General features: G+C 41.5%; 2 protein-coding genes across 2 annotated transcripts; both read left to right on the top strand.

Annotated features, from left to right (window-relative positions):
- Positions 1-296: 296 nt before the first annotated feature.
- Positions 297-10,842, top strand: LOC134743425 (acetylcholine receptor subunit alpha-like). The gene is given in 12 exon segments (XM_063676816.1): positions 297-468; positions 6,341-6,456; positions 6,543-6,682; positions 6,769-6,813; positions 7,035-7,144; positions 7,870-8,050; positions 8,132-8,247; positions 8,320-8,579; positions 8,582-8,615; positions 9,671-9,826; positions 10,142-10,391; positions 10,484-10,842. Coding segments are annotated over 11 exon segments (1,560 nt in total). The 5' UTR covers positions 297-468; positions 6,341-6,389; the 3' UTR covers positions 10,685-10,842.
- Positions 10,843-13,679: 2,837 nt separating this feature from the next.
- On the top strand, positions 13,680-14,462 carry LOC134743367 (uncharacterized). Its single transcript, XM_063676758.1, has one exon. It carries the CDS (start codon positions 13,680-13,682, stop codon positions 14,460-14,462), a length of 783 nt encoding a protein of 260 aa, XP_063532828.1.
- Positions 14,463-17,406: the final 2,944 nt, after the last annotated feature.

Below are 17,406 nucleotides of genomic sequence, written 5' to 3'. Positions count from 1 at the left end.
TGTATGAAAATTTGTAAAGAGGATCCACAGAGACATTTTATTCTACTAATGCCAAGGTAAGCTAAAGTTATGTAAAACACGATTCGGTATATGCCATAATCAGAAAGACGGTGATTGTGTTATCAGCAGGCGCGCTGCGTGCTGCGACCACGTGGCGTGTGCACAGTGCAGCGGGAGCGGCGGCGGCGGCGGCGCGAGTGACACCGCCCGCTGCACGCTGGGGCGGCTGCGCGGCGGTGGCGGCGGTGGCGGCGGCGGCGGCGGCGGCGGAGGCGGAGGGCGGCCGCGGGCGGCAGTCGTCGGCGCGCCCTCGCTGTCCGCGCGCGTACCATGCCGTTATTGTGACCCGCGCCTGCCCGACCCGACCGCGACACCACCACGACACTGTGCCCCGACACCGACTAGTGACCGTTCTAACGTGATCGCACCATGAATTGAAGCTTTGGAATTGCAGGCAAGGACGTCCCAGTGAGCCCCGACTTTGTACCACGTTTACACGCACGCACGTCCCGTGTTGTTGAGCCGCGCCTCGCGCCGCGGTTGTCGAGTACCACGTTGGCGGTAGAGGCCGAAGCACGGGATCAATGTTGTCGCCGTGGAGTGTGGCCGACCGCGGCGCGGCTCGCGCGCTCGACTGTCCCCACGTCACGGGACACCACTCCACTCTTATATTTAATAGCACCTTACTTTCAACTACAAAAACTTTCTCTTTGCTATATATATATTTCAGTTATTATCTAGGACCTCAGTAGGCTGAAAATTAAGACAGATTGTTTTATAGAATATAATAGTCTGGAAAATGTACTGTGCACCGACACAAATTTTGAACAGTTTTTAACACTAAATAATAGCATTGATGGCACAAGAAATGACGAAGAGAAACTTTCATTAGTCCCGAGACTCTTTACTCGCAAGAACAAAATGAAAATTATATCTATATAAAAGCCTTACATAAACACTGCAGTAGCTATTTGCGTGCAATGAAGCCCGTAAGAATGTCTAATTTGATGTGATTTCCTCGACACTTATAATATATGTGTATGTGTATAGAGAAAACATATTGTCTGCTGATAAATCTGCAGCCCATCCAAATAATTTATTTCGGTCCTATCTCACCGCACCGCGCGCTGTGCCCTTTTAAACACAAGAGTCGAAATTCGCATTATTGATAATAGCTAAAATTAGTAAAATTTTAATTAATAAATATCTATCGTATAGTACGATATACGTCACCCTACGGAACCTATTTTTTTAACAAGTGCTCAGCCCATTATAGTTATCTCATATCTATTCTAGGTTAACTAAATGAAAGTGAAAAAGAACTAAGTATCATATCATACGACACTGATTCACTGATTAAAAGCAAAGAGAATCCCATCAAAAACATTACATGTAAAAAGATGCAAGTCTCGCAACGCAATCCTTCTACTACAAAAAAGTTTTGAGATGTAATGTGAAACCAAGTCAGTATTATTTTAGTCAGTGCCAGGGGGTGTTAGAGGGGGGGGGGGGGTGTAAATCGTATCAATATTAGATATCTTTATTTTTTAATACATATAATGACTTGGTCATCGCACGGCTGTATAATGACATAAGGATCATCGTCAACTATTAAAAATAATTATAATTGAACATAACTAGCGCTAATCACATGCAGTTTGAGCATTACACATTTTTACGAGTACGGTAATTACGGTACGAGTAAAGCAATGTGTGCGATTGCCAAGTCATTACATGTATTAAAAAATAAAGATATCTAATATTGATACGATTTTAACACCCCCTGGCACTGACTACAATATCGACTTGGTTTCACATTACATCTCAAAACTTTTTTATAGTAGAAGAATTGCGTTGCGAGACATGCATCTTTTTACATGATTGTAATGTTTTTGATGGGATCTCATCTCTTTTTGTAGGCAGTCCTTCTTTTCGTGTACTCATACCCATACCTTACTCATACTATGTATACACATATCATAATTATACACATCTTCATTCATACGCACATCGTACAACGTAACGTACCTGTCCTTATACCTTAACCTACTAATTGTACATAGGAACTGCACACGTAACTTTGTTATCGCATATATTTATATAGTATTACAAACTTACATGTGCAGTTATTTAATCTTTAAAACGTGACTGATATTGAAGTATTTAAATTTTTCTTGGCTTAATACTTTAATAACTAATTACGTTTCAAATTTGGAGCTTGTGGGTCTGCTAGAAGTACCTTAGAATTATGATGATCGTGAGTGAGTGTGTCAGTGACAAAAGTAAGGAACTTTGACATGCAATAATTCTTAAACTACATGTTAAAATTACATGTTATTGAGAATATATCTAAATCATGTTATTCTCTATATGTTACTGAAAATTCAGGGTTCTAGCTTAAACTATCACAAAATTACAAAACGTTGAAAATGGCCTGAGTGGCTTCGAGAAAAGGATGGTACGGCCGTGCCTCTTTGTTTTGCTCGACTTGGCGGGGGCACTCCCGTGCCCCCAGATAAAGTGTATAGAAAGTTACTGTCATAGTAAATTTTGTAGTTACAGTAAATTTACTGCTATTTATCGACACAGGATTAAAACTAAAAATGAAAATGTATAAAATCATCAAAAAAATTATATAATTATAATATGTGGATAAATAAATATATATGTATAGCTTGGCTACTTAAATAGGTCAGATTTCCACACGAGGTCGTTGATTTAGGTAGGTTCGTACACATAAGTTCCTATAACACACTGTTAAGTCTCTATTCAGCCGATATCTTTTACAAAATGTTTCAATGCCTAAATAAATCCTTGGCAGGCATTTGTCACGATTATAACATTGACCTAACCGGTTGCGTCCCTTCCACGTCCCTTTATATATCTTCTACAATGAACCACAACGACCTTTTTGCGTGTCACTTGCCCGAATTACCTACTGAATAAGCCTTCGAAGGAAATAGTTGATAACCAGCACTGGATTTCAATTAAGTCAGTATTGACACATTAGTACGTGCGACGCGACGTGCCAACTGGGGAAGTGCTAACATTTTGTATAAACACTGCATCTCAAATGCGTCCCGAGCTCCCGAGTACGTACTCGTACCTACTATCAGAGACGGTTTATAGCATTGTTATAAAGGTAATACCTAATATAATAGATGAGACCAAACCAGCTAGAAACTTGTAATTTAGGCAGATCATTCCTAACTATTGCTGGTGATAATACATTAGGTATACCTAATTAATATATGTAGTTACAGCGGGCGGGTATCAGCAGGGACCGGACAACCCTTTCCGCGATAAAACCCTTTCAATGGGCGACACTTAAACACGGCTAACACATTGAAAGACTTTCCCTTTTGAACTGCAAGCCCATTCATACCCTTACCTTTGACTAACCCTTACCGAAAAGCTAACCAAAAATAAGGCTAGCTCTTAATAAGGGTTACCCTTATCTTTAAGCGCTTTTTATAAAGGTTTCCCTTTGCGTGAAAGAGACAGGATTAGTATATATCTACGGTAGTCTATGAAAAGGAAAGAAAATACGTGCCTAGTCAAAGAACGCCGCCGTCGCCGCCGACGATCGCTCAGATTCGAAGTAATGTGTGCTTTATGAACAAGGTAGACGACTTAAATTAGCACGCTTATATGCTAAAAGGGAAGCCCTTTATAAGGCTAACCCTTATAAGCAATATGCAAGGTGTTGGTGAGCGGATGATAAGGGTTTTGTAAGGGTATTTGGGCTACCGATTACTCAAATGTGGTAGCTTTATATAAGGGTTTTTAAAAGCAAAACAAAGGGTTTTGTCTGGCAAAGGGTATGGTGAGTTAAGCCTTATGCAATACCCTTATAAAACCCCGATAAGGGATAGCGGGCCGGTCCCTGGGTATCAGACACCCATAACATTGTTATAAATCTATCCAACTAAACTCCATAATCATATTATTATAATAGAGTTGACAAAAAATCACCCCGACAAACGGGTATATATAGATGGGGAATATTATAGTTCCTTGCTGGCTATGGAAGTGGAACGCAAACAATACCTCTCAAATAGCGAAACGATATGAGTCAAGTAATGTGAACGGTTTCCTCTAATAGGTAACTAATTCTAATAGACAATTAGCCCGTCAAACGTTTTTGAAACGACTTTAAAGCAGTTTTCGCTACGACATTATAATCAAACGTAATTACGTTGCTGCAGTCAAATACTTGTTAATGGTACGTAATCAAAAGTACCTAACTTAAGCTTTGATTTCATACTTCAGTAAGCAATAATACCAGTAAGCTATTAACATTTTAAAGTAGATGTTGAAGTGTAAGGTGAGAGAGTAGAGAGCAGTAACAGTAAGAGATACAGTATAGTCAGTACACACTTACCATTTACCTACCTACCTACTTAATATTTGAAGAGTACTCAACATGACTATTATATTTAATATCCGGTTAAGAACGCAACACTTATGTACTTTTGTTACGGCGCGATTCGAGAAATGAATTAGAGATTCACTAAATATGAAATGAATAGTAAAGATATGTGATTTCACGGCAAAAGGTACCTTAGCTCCTTACGCTGGTTGGCAGGCTGGCGCTTACGTCGCATATCTTTACTATTTCATATCTAGTGAATCTCTATTTCATTTCCCGAATCGCGCCGTTAGTAAGGTTGGGAACAGTTGCACTTCGTTTGATCGAAAAAATGTAGTTTACAATAAAAGTTGGTGCATATTGGTGCGAGTTGGTGCATATTTATAGAAAGTAAATCACGTAGACGTTAGCGTACTCGTATATGGCAGTCTTGACTCTGTCACTGCCACTACAGTACTGCCAGTGACTCACCCGTACCATACAATACCTACTCCCTACTGCCGATTATTACAAATCGTTTCATATTTACCACCTTCTAAACGACAAAGCATTTATATGATGGTACCTAATACATATGTACGTTCAGGTAAATAATATTCACTTGTTAATTACGTAATCAAAGGCACCTAACTTGAACAAATTTGATTTCATACTTCGATAATTAAATCAAACATGAAATCTAATTACATTTAGACGTGAAATTCGGGTGCTGACTCCATCCGCGCGCCATATTATGAACTTACTTGAGGAAGAATATTTTAAAGCTCACGCAATGGGGTTGGCAACTGTCAGATGTTTGCATAGATGGCGCCATCATAGCTTGCCCCTATCTCTAGTTGTGTTGTGTTATATGAGATGGGGTTGGCCGGTCGAAGTATTTAGCAGATGGAGCCAAAGCTTGCCCTGTTAATTCCTAGATTTGTGTAATTTGTTTGTTTTTTAATGGAATTTTATGCCCTGGATGCCAGCTCTTTAAGCCAAATCTCATAGAATAAGGGGCAAGCTATGATGGCGCCATTTATGCAAACCTTTGACAGTTGCCAACCCCATCATTCTAATAGGTATTGACAGGGCAAGCTATGATGGCGCCATCTGGAAAATATTTCGACCGGCCAACCCTATGTGACGATTTTTTCTTACTCCTTATGCTTTTGTTATTATGGAGGTACATGTAGGTATGTAAAAATGTACACTTAAGGCTAATAGTAGATTATTAATCCCGGAATAAAGAACAAAAATAAAACAACGAATCTGTGGGTCATTTGTGTTTGTTTACTAAATATATTGTTTAGGGACATAGAAATATGAATTCTCTAGAAATAGTCCTATTAAGATGTTTAGTTTAGTTAGTTTCTTTTCAAAGAGTGTACCTTTATAAAATTTATTTCTTACTCTGTGTCATTTCCTAATAAAATTATTAAACACAATGCACACTTTTTCTAAATGGCCTGCTTCCTTTACACAATGTTTTCATTCAAATTTGTTCTCCTCATTTCTCTTTGTGTCCAGCAACCCCTTTCAGATACGATTCTGAATTGATAGATTGTTTTTAAGTTTACATTGTAAAAGTACTTAAATAATTTTAGGCAGATCTATTTGAAAAGGATGTTTTACGCACTAACTTGAACCACAAAGCACGGAATTAGCCTCATAATCGTGTTTCTGTTGTTGTTGTTGTCGGAAATGTATGGATCGTGTCGTGCCACTTTCAAGGTCAGCACCTTGAAAGCGACACGATCATTTTCGGAAACAGAATGACGTGACAATAACTATATGGCAAGATTGGCAAGTCTGTCCCACAACACATTACAGCGGTAACTGCCATTGGAAACCACATTCAATTGATTCCCGTATTCTTCCTTGGCTGTTACAACCGTTATGTGTGATGGGACAGTAATCGTGAATTGATTATGATCGTCGCTTGAATAAGGATGAGTGATGAATAGTGGTTATGATTTGTTGTTGCAGCGGGCTCGCGGCGTGCGCGGCGATGCGCTGACGCCATGCGCGCGCCGCCATGCGCCCCCGCGCCCCCCGCGCCGCGCCCGCCCGCCCCCTGCTGCTGCTGGCGCTGCTGCTGGCCGGTGAGTGTGCGTGTCTCTCCTCATCACCGTCCCTGTGTGTGTGTGAGTGTGTACAGAGGCTCCACGCTAACGTGCGTGTGTTGCAGGCTGCGCCGGCAACCCCGACGCCAAGCGGCTGTACGACGACCTGCTCAGCAACTACAACAAGCTGGTGCGGCCCGTGCTCAACGTGAGCGACGCGCTCGCCGTGCGCATCAAGCTCAAGCTCAGCCAGCTCATCGACGTGGTGAGTGACACCTGTTACTGTTACCCATCCCCGTGATACTTACACTTCACACGATACATGATCTTATTCACTTCTCTTTGTTGCAGAATCTCAAAAATCAAATCATGACAACCAACCTTTGGGTGGAGCAGGTAAGTCCAACGAGTAGATTGTATTTTTCAATTGACCCTTAAAATAAATAAATAAAATAAAATAAATAAATAAAAGTATGGAGCTTTTCCTTTTGTGAATGAAGTCATTTATTCAGTATTTATTTCTATTACTGTAGCGACATCGACACCATTCTAATTGAATGTTTCATTGATTATGTTATTTTAAGCGAGAGTTAATTATAAGATGTTAATGTTGACAGAGCTGGTACGACTACAAGCTGTCGTGGGAGCCGCGCGAGTACGGCGGCGTGGAGATGCTGCACGTGCCCTCCGACCACATCTGGCGGCCTGACATCGTGCTCTACAACAAGTAAGTAGAGCCTACTTAACTGGCTACTTAGATACATTACTTAGTAATCTGCCAACACGAGCTAAGCGAAGCGCAAGGGCACGCACTACCTACCTTTTCTCGAAGCGCTTTTGTCGTTCTTTTGAAATTCTCGGGACTTATTAAACATAAAAAATTTTAAATGCATAGCTCTTATACTTTAGATTTTATTCATAAGTATCATAAAACCCCGATGTCGTCACTCACTCACTCGACCACTGATGATCATGTTATGTAGTATGTAACTAATAGTATGTAAGTAATGCATATATAAACGTGTATCTTGCCTAATTAGAGCAGAATAAATCATAATCTTCATTGAAGCTGTTGTTTGATTAACGCCGTCCGTACATCACATGGCGATCCTGCCAGGATTCGAACCTAGAATCTTCTGATCCCAAAATCTAGAGTACTTCCTAAAGTCCTAGAAAGCTGAAATTTGGTATATAAGCATACAAACAACAAAAAAATCTAAAACCTGGAACTTGTCGAGTTAGAAGCTCTCATGTAGAGCCATACATGAGATCTGATAACTTTTTGACAGTGCGTGCCTTACGGTTTCGTCTTGGCAATATTTTACATGAAAATGTTTTTGGTGGGATTCTAATTTCAAATTATGTTTTGTGAATCTAAAGTTAATAAGAAAACACAGAAAAATGGTTACCGTCGTTTTTCTCTCTATTTAATTTAAGCTTTTGTCGTTGCAGCGCCGACGGGAACTTCGAAGTGACGCTGGCGACGAAGGCGACGCTGAACTACACGGGCCGCGTGGAGTGGCGCCCGCCCGCCATCTACAAGTCCTCCTGTGAGATCGACGTCGAGTACTTCCCCTTCGACCAGCAGACCTGCGTCATGAAGTTCGGCTCCTGGACTTACGATGGCTTCCAGGTACTGATACAGCTCATACAGCAATTTCATCACCCGCTCTTTACGCCCCATGGCCAGTACTGACCGACAGTGGTGTTACAGGTGGACCTGCGCCACATCGACGAGGCGCGCGGCACCAACGTAGTCGAGCTCGGCGTCGACCTCTCCGAGTTCTACACCTCGGTGGAGTGGGACATACTGGAGGTGCCGGCCGTCAGGTACGACCGCACCTATCACAGCGTAGTGTGGTCCTCCCTCCCTCCCCGCGCTAACCCCCCGTCCTGTTGCAGGAACGAGAAGTTCTACACGTGCTGCGACGAGCCCTACCTCGACATCACGTTCAACATCACGATGCGGCGCAAGACGCTGTTCTACACCGTGAACCTGATCATCCCGTGCATGGGCATCTCCTTCCTGACCGTGCTGGTGTTCTACCTGCCCTCGGACAGCGGCGAGAAGGTGTCGCTGTCCATCTCCATCCTGCTCTCGCTGACCGTGTTCTTCTTGCTACTGGCCGAGATTATTCCTCCCACGTCGCTCGTGGTTCCGCTGCTGTGCTCTTCACCATGATACTGGATACTTTCAGGTGAGCACGCAATTTTTACACGACTTGTATGTGAAAGCGGCGGCGTATACCTATTTAGGTTTTTTGCGTCACTTACATCACTCGTTCATGTGAAAACCACTAAAATGAAATAGGTACTTACACACCTATTATGACTTATTCATATTCATTTTCACATCACCAATTCGAAAAAGGGCTTTTTCTTCCCTGCTAGGAGGGATCAAAGTGGCACTTTTTTCCCTGCTAGGAGGGATCAAAGTAACACTTTTCAGTTCTAGGACACTATTTTTCCATTTTTTGTACATTATATTTTTAGCTTAAATAATATTTTTAAACATCATATTTACTCATAGGTGATGTGAAAAGCAGTATGTGTCACATGGTAGCAAAATTATTTCCATCTTGGGCGTAGTACACTTGAATCCCTCACTACGCTCAGGATTCTACTTTAGAATCCATCGCTACGGATTCTATTATAGAATCCTTCGCTTCGTTTAGGATTCAATGTACTCCCTCGCTGTAAATAGGTCATTTTGCTCTCTTGTGACACAATCTACTATTATTTCGTAAATGCACACAAAAACATTACACGTCAGAAACAGTTTGAAGGAAGGAAAAATACATTTTCAATCATTAAATAATACAATGTCAGTGTTAAATTAGTAATAATAATAATGAAAAATAATAACAATTACATTAATTAAATTAAACATCCCAAAATTCACGTAAGTACATATGTCATAAAAAGCATTATTAATATTAACCACATTTCCTTGTCTTTATAAAATGAATTATATCTAGTAGTAGGTGTGTAATTTTACCAGCTTTTGTTTAACTTGCAATGTTTGTATGTATGTATGTTCGGGTTAAATCTTGTAAGCTTAATTAGCTTAATTAGACCCACTTCCCATTATTCGATTGAGTTGTAACTTCACATACCTAATGTGACAATTGTCAATAAACTTAATGTTTAATATCGTTTTTGATATCGCAATCCGGTGGCCTCGTGAGAAGTCACCGCCCGTCCCGCCTGTTTTTTCTTCCCGCTCCAGCTAGAACACAAGTTCATGTTTCAGCATATGCGTGACGGTGGTGGTGCTGAACGTGCACTTCCGGTCGCCGCAGACGCACACGATGGCGCCGTGGGTGCGCCGCGTGTTCATCCACGTGCTGCCGCGGCTGCTGGTCATGCGGCGCCCGCACTACCGTCCCGACCCGCACCGGAGCCGCTTGTGAGTACTATACTATCACACACCCTGGCCTCGTCTCGTCAAACCGTATCGCTTCACACTGGCATAAGAGAATTTTAATTCCTCGAATCCGGTGCGGTGGTTTCACGACCACATGCTATGACTCGGTCTCGGTATGCCAACCCTCTCGGCTATCATTTATTTTTGGTCACTATATAGAAGATTTACATGATGAAACACTTAATTATGAATAATGATAATGAATATTGTTAGTGATATAAGTATCTTTAACGTGTAAGTCTCCATTTGTTGAGTAATTTCATCCATGTCCATTTGTGTGTGTGTGTGTGTGTGCAGTGCCGGGCTAGCGACGGCAGCGGAGACGGTGCAGTGGGAGCACGAGGCGGGGTGGTGCGGGGGCGACAGGGCCGGGGCGGGGGTGCCGCCCGCACCGCTGCCGCCCCCCGCGGCCGCGTGCCGCCTGCACGACGCGCCCGCGCTCTGCGACGCGCTGCGCCGCTGGCACCACTGCCCCGAGCTGCACAAGGCCATCGACGGCATCAACTACATCGCCGACCAGACGCGCAAGGACGAGGAGGCCACGAGGGTGGGTATATATGTATATTATACGGCACGGACCGTGTGTATGTGTGTTTGTTACTCGGTCTCGCCCGCCTGACGATGTGCTCGTGTGTGCAGGTGAAGGAGGACTGGAAGTACGTGGCCATGGTGCTGGACCGGCTGTTCCTGTGGATCTTCACGCTGGCGGTGCTGGTGGGGTCGGCGGGCATCATCCTGCAGGCGCCGACGCTGTACGACGAGCGCGCGCCGATCGACGTGCGCCTCTCCGAGATCGCGTACGCCACCGCCAAGCCGCGCCCGCCGCCGCCGCCGCGGTAGGCGTCCGCAGACCTAACAGACAGAGACGGTCTCTCCACTGTCCCTCTCATCTCTTTGTACATAATAAAATAATTATATTAGTTTATATGACGAAATAACGTGATCGAAAATGAGTCGAATTTCTTTTGATAGACGAAATAAATCGATTGTTTATAAAATGATTGTTTTAATGCCATTATATATTATCTACTCCAGCACTTCTATTTGTCAATTTGTCAATTACGCGGCGCGTGGGGCGACCCGGCGCTTGTCATAATAACAGTGGTCGAATTTAAACTGTTGTGAGACATACTAATATTAAATCATTTTACGGTTTAGACTCACTTGTTTTAGTCACTAGGAGACCTAGGTAATAGGCTCTCCGAAACATGTCGCGCGAGTGACTAAAACAAGTGAGTCTAAACCGTAAAATGATTTAATAACAGTGGTATTATGAATATCCATACAACTACAACTATTGTATTTTATTTTTATTTGTTTGCTGCTGTCTTAGAAAAAATATTGCGTGCAACGGTATATAAGTAGGTCTAAAGATTTTCGGGTTTTCTTTACAAAACTCGACTTGTCTCGTTTTCGGCCCTTGAATTTTAAGAAGGAACCCTTAAGGCTTAACCTTATTATGTACCTGTTGTACAAAATACCTTAATACCAAAATACCTGTTGTGTCTTATCAGACCAGAGAAACAATAACGTGAAGGAAGTAACTAACTGCCAAAATTCTCTAGCTCTTATTTAAAAGAAAAGTGGACGACCGCTTTTTATACAAACGTCTTGTACCTACTTTATGCATCAAACTTTGGACATTTCGTTTGCATGAAGAAATGGTCGTTTACTTTCCTATTAATTGAGAGAAGAGGGCGCAATGGCTTAGCCTAGCTTAGCTAGCTTAGCCAGATACTCTGGCAGGTGTCAGTCACACCCTAGGAACCCATCCAAACTTACTGTTTTTGTGGGTGTTGTCAGCTCTAGACGTTACATATGCGATGGCGAAACACTGAGATTTAATTTCAACATTACTAGTATCATATTTTACGCTCCATTGACTCCAAGGATGCATGCAAGGTGCGGCCACGACGGCTGGCCGCCTGAACGGCGGAGGCGGCGCGGCGGCTGCAGGTTGGACGAACGCCAACATTACAGTCGACGCACGACTTTAACATTCACGGCCTAGTTTTGGCGCAGTAACGTGAACAAGTGTGCTCCGCTATGTACATAGTTTTAATTTTAATTTTAACTTTGCTATAATTTTATTATTTAATGTAATGTCCCAATATAATATGATATGATCCTAAGTTGGTCGAAATAAATGATTTTATTTATTTATTATTTATTTATATTATTTATTAATTCCATATTTGCAATTCTATTTTGGTTATTTTTATTATCTATGAGCAAAACATGAAATCATCCGTCATATAAAGTTCGAAATACTGACTTATCATAACACAAGTGCCCCTGTGGCCTATTTGCTGAATAAATGTTTGATGTTTGATGAGTATTAAGACCCACGTGAAACACCCGCACATAAATTAGATTAAAAGTCCGTCCGTCTGTCTGTCTGTCTGTCTATCTGTCTGTCCGTTTGTCCGTCTGTCCGTCAACAAATCCCATAATAGTAATAGCATACATTTCACAGATGTCTAATAGGTTCCTAAGCCTAATTGTCTTATCCCGTTCCAGGATTAAGCCAATTGCTTCTAGTTTTCTCAGCTCTTCTGGCTTTTATTGGCATTTAGATGACAATAGTTCTTCTCTTCGGTAGGTGGCGCTAGTAATAGTGTGTAGTAATTGTCTTAACAATTGGCCTCCTACTGCCACCTATTGATGAGTAGAATCACTATCGGAGTGGAATACTATGGGACCGTCAGAAAATCCAACTAAAGCATAAAACAAGCTATATTCTGAGTAAATATTCTAAAATATTTAAACTTACACCGATAGCATAATAAACACATCAATAAAATGATCAACGCGATCATATGATAAATAAAAAGTGTTGATACAATAAACAGTTCATGGATGGCATTAGTAGTCCTCTTTATATTTAGTTTTTTTTGGTATTCGAATTGTCTATTCAAAATGTACCTTTTCATTTGTATAAAACTAAAATTTTAATTTTACTTAAAATATTTTAATAATTTATAAGTGATAATATTTAATGTTATTATAATTGTGTTCGTAATTTTAATGTAATAACGAGATCATTAAAAAAATGCAGGAATATAGATAAAAAATTTCAGAATTGAAGAATTGGACAAAACACTAAACACACACTGCACTAAATGACAATTTATAAATAAAAACTATTTATATACTGTATCCGATAGATGGCACTAATAAATAAACACGTCTTTTATAAATGACGCTGTTAAGATTTTTCTCCGAGTCATGGGCTGATTTTCGAAATACATGGGTTAGGTACGGTTCGGAGTTAGGTTAGGTTTTGAGTTAGGTTAGGTTTTGAGTTAGGTTAGGTTTTGAGTTAGGTTAGGTTTTGAGTTAGGTTAGGTTTTGAGTTAGGTTAGGTTTTGAGTTAGGTTAGGTTTTGAGTTAGGTTAGGTTTTGAGTTAGGTTAGGTTTTGAGTTAGGTTAGGTTTTGAGTTAGGTTAGGTTTTGAGTTAGGTTAGGTTTTGAGTTAGGTTAGGTTTTGAGTTAGGTTAGGTTTTGAGTTAGGTTAGGTTTTGAGTTAGGTTAGGTTTTGAGTTAGGTTAGGTTTTGAGTTAGGTTAGGTTTTGAGTTAGGTTAGGTTTTGAGTTAGGTTAGGTTTTGAGTTAGGTTAGGTTTTGAGTTAGCTTAGGTTTTGAGTTAGGTTAGGTTTTGAGTTAGGTTAGGTTTTGAGTTAGGTTAGGTTTTGAGTTAGGTTAGGTTTTGAGTTAGGTTAGGTTTTGAGTTAGGTTAGGTTAGGTTAGGTTAGGTTAGGTTTGGACGGATCCTCCCTAATCTAGGCGGACCAGGAGGAGCCTGCAGGAGGCTATACTTGAGTGTGGTGCGCTCAATGGCGCTCTACGGGGCGCCAATATGGGCGGGTACCCTGAGCTCTCGGGGTGCGGCCCTGTTGCGCCGTCCGCAGCGGGCCATAGCTCTCAGGGTGGCTCGAGCGTACCGCGACAACTCGCACGCAGCAGCTGGCCTCCTAGCCGGGAGCCCGCCATGGGACCTTGAAGCTAAAGTCCAGTCCGCGGTTTATTGGCGAGTGCTGGAAGCAAGGAAGGAGGAGAACTGGCCCGCCCCACGTGAGGTCCGCCAGTGGCGTGAAGAGGCGCGAGACGCCCTCTACCAGCAGTGGTCAGAGCGTCTGGAAATCCCGGGTGCTAGCCGGGACCTAGTGGCCGCTGTGCGGCCTGTTCTTAAGGAATGGGTCGAACGCAAGCACGGCGCACCCTCCTTCCATCTCTCACAGCTCCTAACGGGGCACGGCTGCTTCGGTTGGTACCTATGTGAGAGGTTAGGAAGAGAGCCGACGACGGTGTGCCACCACTGCAACGAAGGAGCCGTAGATACGGCCCAACACACGCGCGAAGAATGCCCTGCGTGGGCGGAGCCCCGCGCTATCCTGTCCGCAGCTGTGGGAGGAGACCTCTCACTGCCGACGCTAATACGCCGCATGGTCAGCAGTGAGGTGGTATGGGCGGCAGTAGCCACCTTTAGTGTCACCGTCCTGACACAAAAGGAGGCTGCAGAAAGAGTGCGCGAGGACGATGCAAATTCGCTCCCTCAGCGCCGTAGGAGGCCAGGCCGGCGGCGAAGGGCCTACGCAGCCCGAATGATGCCGCCTTAACGGGGACCTGCGGGTGATGGGCCGGGAGTTCCATCACTCGCCTGAAGAGGTTCTGAGCTGGAAGGCCCTCAAGTGTTCCGAGGCGCCTTCAGCGGAGTAGGCTGCTGGAGCAGTCCCAAAAGACGAGCCCGCGAGGGCAACGCCGGCGGGGTATCGGAGGCCTAAAGTCACGTTCCCGAAACCCCGCCCACAAAGCGCGCGGCGGAACACCCCAGGGGGTTTAGTCCGTGGGAGTCGGACATACCCACCTTAGGCTTCTCCCGGGCCGGTGGGATCCATTACGGATTCCCCCTGGGTAAAAAAAAAAAAAAAAAAAAAGGTTAGGTTAGGTTAGGTTAGGTTAGGTTAGGTTAGGTTAGGTTAGGTTAGGTTAGGTTAGGTTAGGTTAGGTTAGGTTAGGTTAGGTTAGGTTAGGTTAGGTTAGGTTAGGTTAGGTTAGGTTAGGTTAGGTTAGGTTAGGTTAGGTTAGGTTAGGTTAGGTTAGGTTAGGTTAGGTTAGGTTAGGTTAGGTTAGGTTAGGTTAGGTTAGGTTAGGTTAGGTTAGGTTAGGTTAGGTTAGGTTAGGTTAGGTTAGGTTAGGTTAGGTTAGGTTAGGTTAGGTTAGGTTAGGTTAGGTTAGGTTAGGTTAGGTTAGGTTAGGTTAGGTTAGGTTAGGTTAGGTTAGGTTAGGTTAGGTTAGGTTAGGTTAGGTTAGGTTAGGTTAGGTTAGGTTAGGTTAGGTTAGGTTAGGTTAGGTTAGGTTAGGTTAGGTTAGGTTAGGTTAGGTTAGGTTAGGTTAGGTTAGGTTATAGGGTCTATTCTCGGTCGATTTCGTTCAAATTTGGCATAGGGGCTTTTTTTTACCTGATCTATCTATGGTCTTTCGCTTTTGGTATTGAATCGCCCTGCGTCTGGTACCTCCCATACATTTTTTTTGAAAATTTGCGGTTTTTAATTTTTTATTAAAAACTTATAATAATTAGGTGTTTGGTTTCTACCCTACCCCAAAATTTCTATAATTGCGCATCGAATGACGTTTTTTACATTAAAATCGGATAATAAATAAAGATTTTAGACCCGGGTTAGATTATTTTTGCATTTTTTTAAATTTTTTTTTAGCGTCCAAAAATTTTGAAAAAAATATATAAGGTAGGCATGCCGTACCTCGTGCACCTACTACGTGGTGCCGATAGCTCGAATTTCAAGTCCATTTTTTTTTATCTCTTACCGTTTTTGAGATATTAATTTTTTAGAGGTAAAAATATAGAGAAACATTGCTATTACCTTCATCAGGCGCCTCGACCGATTTTGTATGGAAAAAGCTAATTCCGACTCGAACTTGACCGAAATTCAGTTTGAGGAAAAATTCTGTATCTTCTAAACGGCTGGTCCGATTTTGATAGGACTTTCAACATTGGTCATGGGATGGAAAATGTAGTTTGACGCATCTGTCAAAACTGTCAAAATTGACAGTTTGAGAGTTTTTGTCATTTTTACTGAAAATTAACATGTTTTGTTATTGTTTGGTACTAAGTGACATAGTTTAATGTACTTAGTGTTGTTTGACATATCTGTCAAATTTGACAGTTTGACAGTTTTTGCCATTTTCAGTGAAAATTCTCATTTTGGGATATAATTTAGCACCAAGTGACATTGTAGTGTAGATTTATACTATCTGTCAAATCTGTCAAAATTGACATTTTGTGAAATTTTGACAGTTTTGGGTCCAAAATCGAAACGGCTGGTCCGATTTTGATAGGAACTTCAACAGTAGTCATGGGATGGAAAATGTAGTTTGACACATCTGTCAAAAATGTCAAAATTGACAGTTTGACAGTTTTTGTCATTTTTACTGAAAATTAACATGTTTTGTTAAAGTTTGGTACTAAGTGACATAGTATAGAGTTGTTTGACATATCAGTCAAATTTGACAGATTGACAGTTTTGGTCATTTTCAGTGAAAATTATCTTTTTGGGATAAAATATAGCACCAAGTGACATTGTTAATACTATCTGTCAAAATTGACAGTTTGTGACATTTTGTCCGTTTTGGTTCCCAAATCGAAACGGCTTGTCCGATTTTGATAGGACCTTCAACATTAGTCATGGGATGGAAAATGGAAAACCTATTAGGTTAGGTTAGGTTAGGTTAAGTTAGGTTAGGTTAGGTTAGGTTAGGTTAGGTTAGGTTAGGTTAGGTTAGGTTAGGTTAGGTTAGGTTAGGTTAGGTTAGGTTAGGTTAGGTTAGGTTAGGTTAGGTTAGGTTAGGTTAGGTTAGGTTAGGTTAGGTTAGGTTAGGTTAGGTTAGGTTAGGTTAGGTTAGGTTAGGTTAGGTTAGGTTAGGTTAGGTTAGGTTAGGTTAGGTTAGGTTAGGTTAGGTTAGGTTAGGTTAGGTTAGGTTAGGTTAGGTTAGGTTAGGTTAGGTTTTTTTTTTTTTTTTTTTTTTTTTTTTTTTTTTTTTTTTTTTTTTTTTTTTTTATATTACTGTATCCTCCAACATGATCGGAGCCTATGTTAGCAGTGTATCTTTCATTCCAGTTCTCACTTTTATTCTTCTCGCACTTTCATGCTTCATACTATCTTTCTTTCATTCATCGTCTTGCATTGCTTTTTCTGGGTGGGACTCCCAGCTACGTTTGCCTATTCTATACTATATATTTATTTCTTCCTTTAATTGTTTCAGGGATTGTACTTGGTGGTCCTTTCATTGGGGGTTGTAAATAATCAAGAATACAGTTGTGTCCATTCAAGGTGGTTCGGGTTTTACATTTCTCTCTGTAATTTTTACTCTACGCTATTTACATTTTTTGTTTCCTTATTCTATTATTTTATGTTTATTTTAATATACTTATTATATTAATCAAACATAACTTTCTTATCTAGTTTTGTTTCTATTGATTACTATTTTTACAATTTTTATACAGTATTTTACAAACTCCTCTTTATTTTCTCCTGAAATTAGTTC

The sequence above is a fragment of the Cydia strobilella genome, chromosome 8, assembly GCF_947568885.1.
Source record: "Cydia strobilella chromosome 8, ilCydStro3.1, whole genome shotgun sequence".
Classification (NCBI taxonomy): Eukaryota; Metazoa; Arthropoda; class Insecta; order Lepidoptera; family Tortricidae; genus Cydia; species Cydia strobilella.
This window is presented reverse-complemented; position numbering and strand designations above follow the sequence as displayed.

Excerpts from the sequence above, each read along its gene's own strand:
- LOC134743367 (XM_063676758.1), top strand. The coding sequence starts at position 13,680 with ATGGCGCTCTACGGGGCGCCAATATGGGCGGGTACCCTGAGCTCTCGG.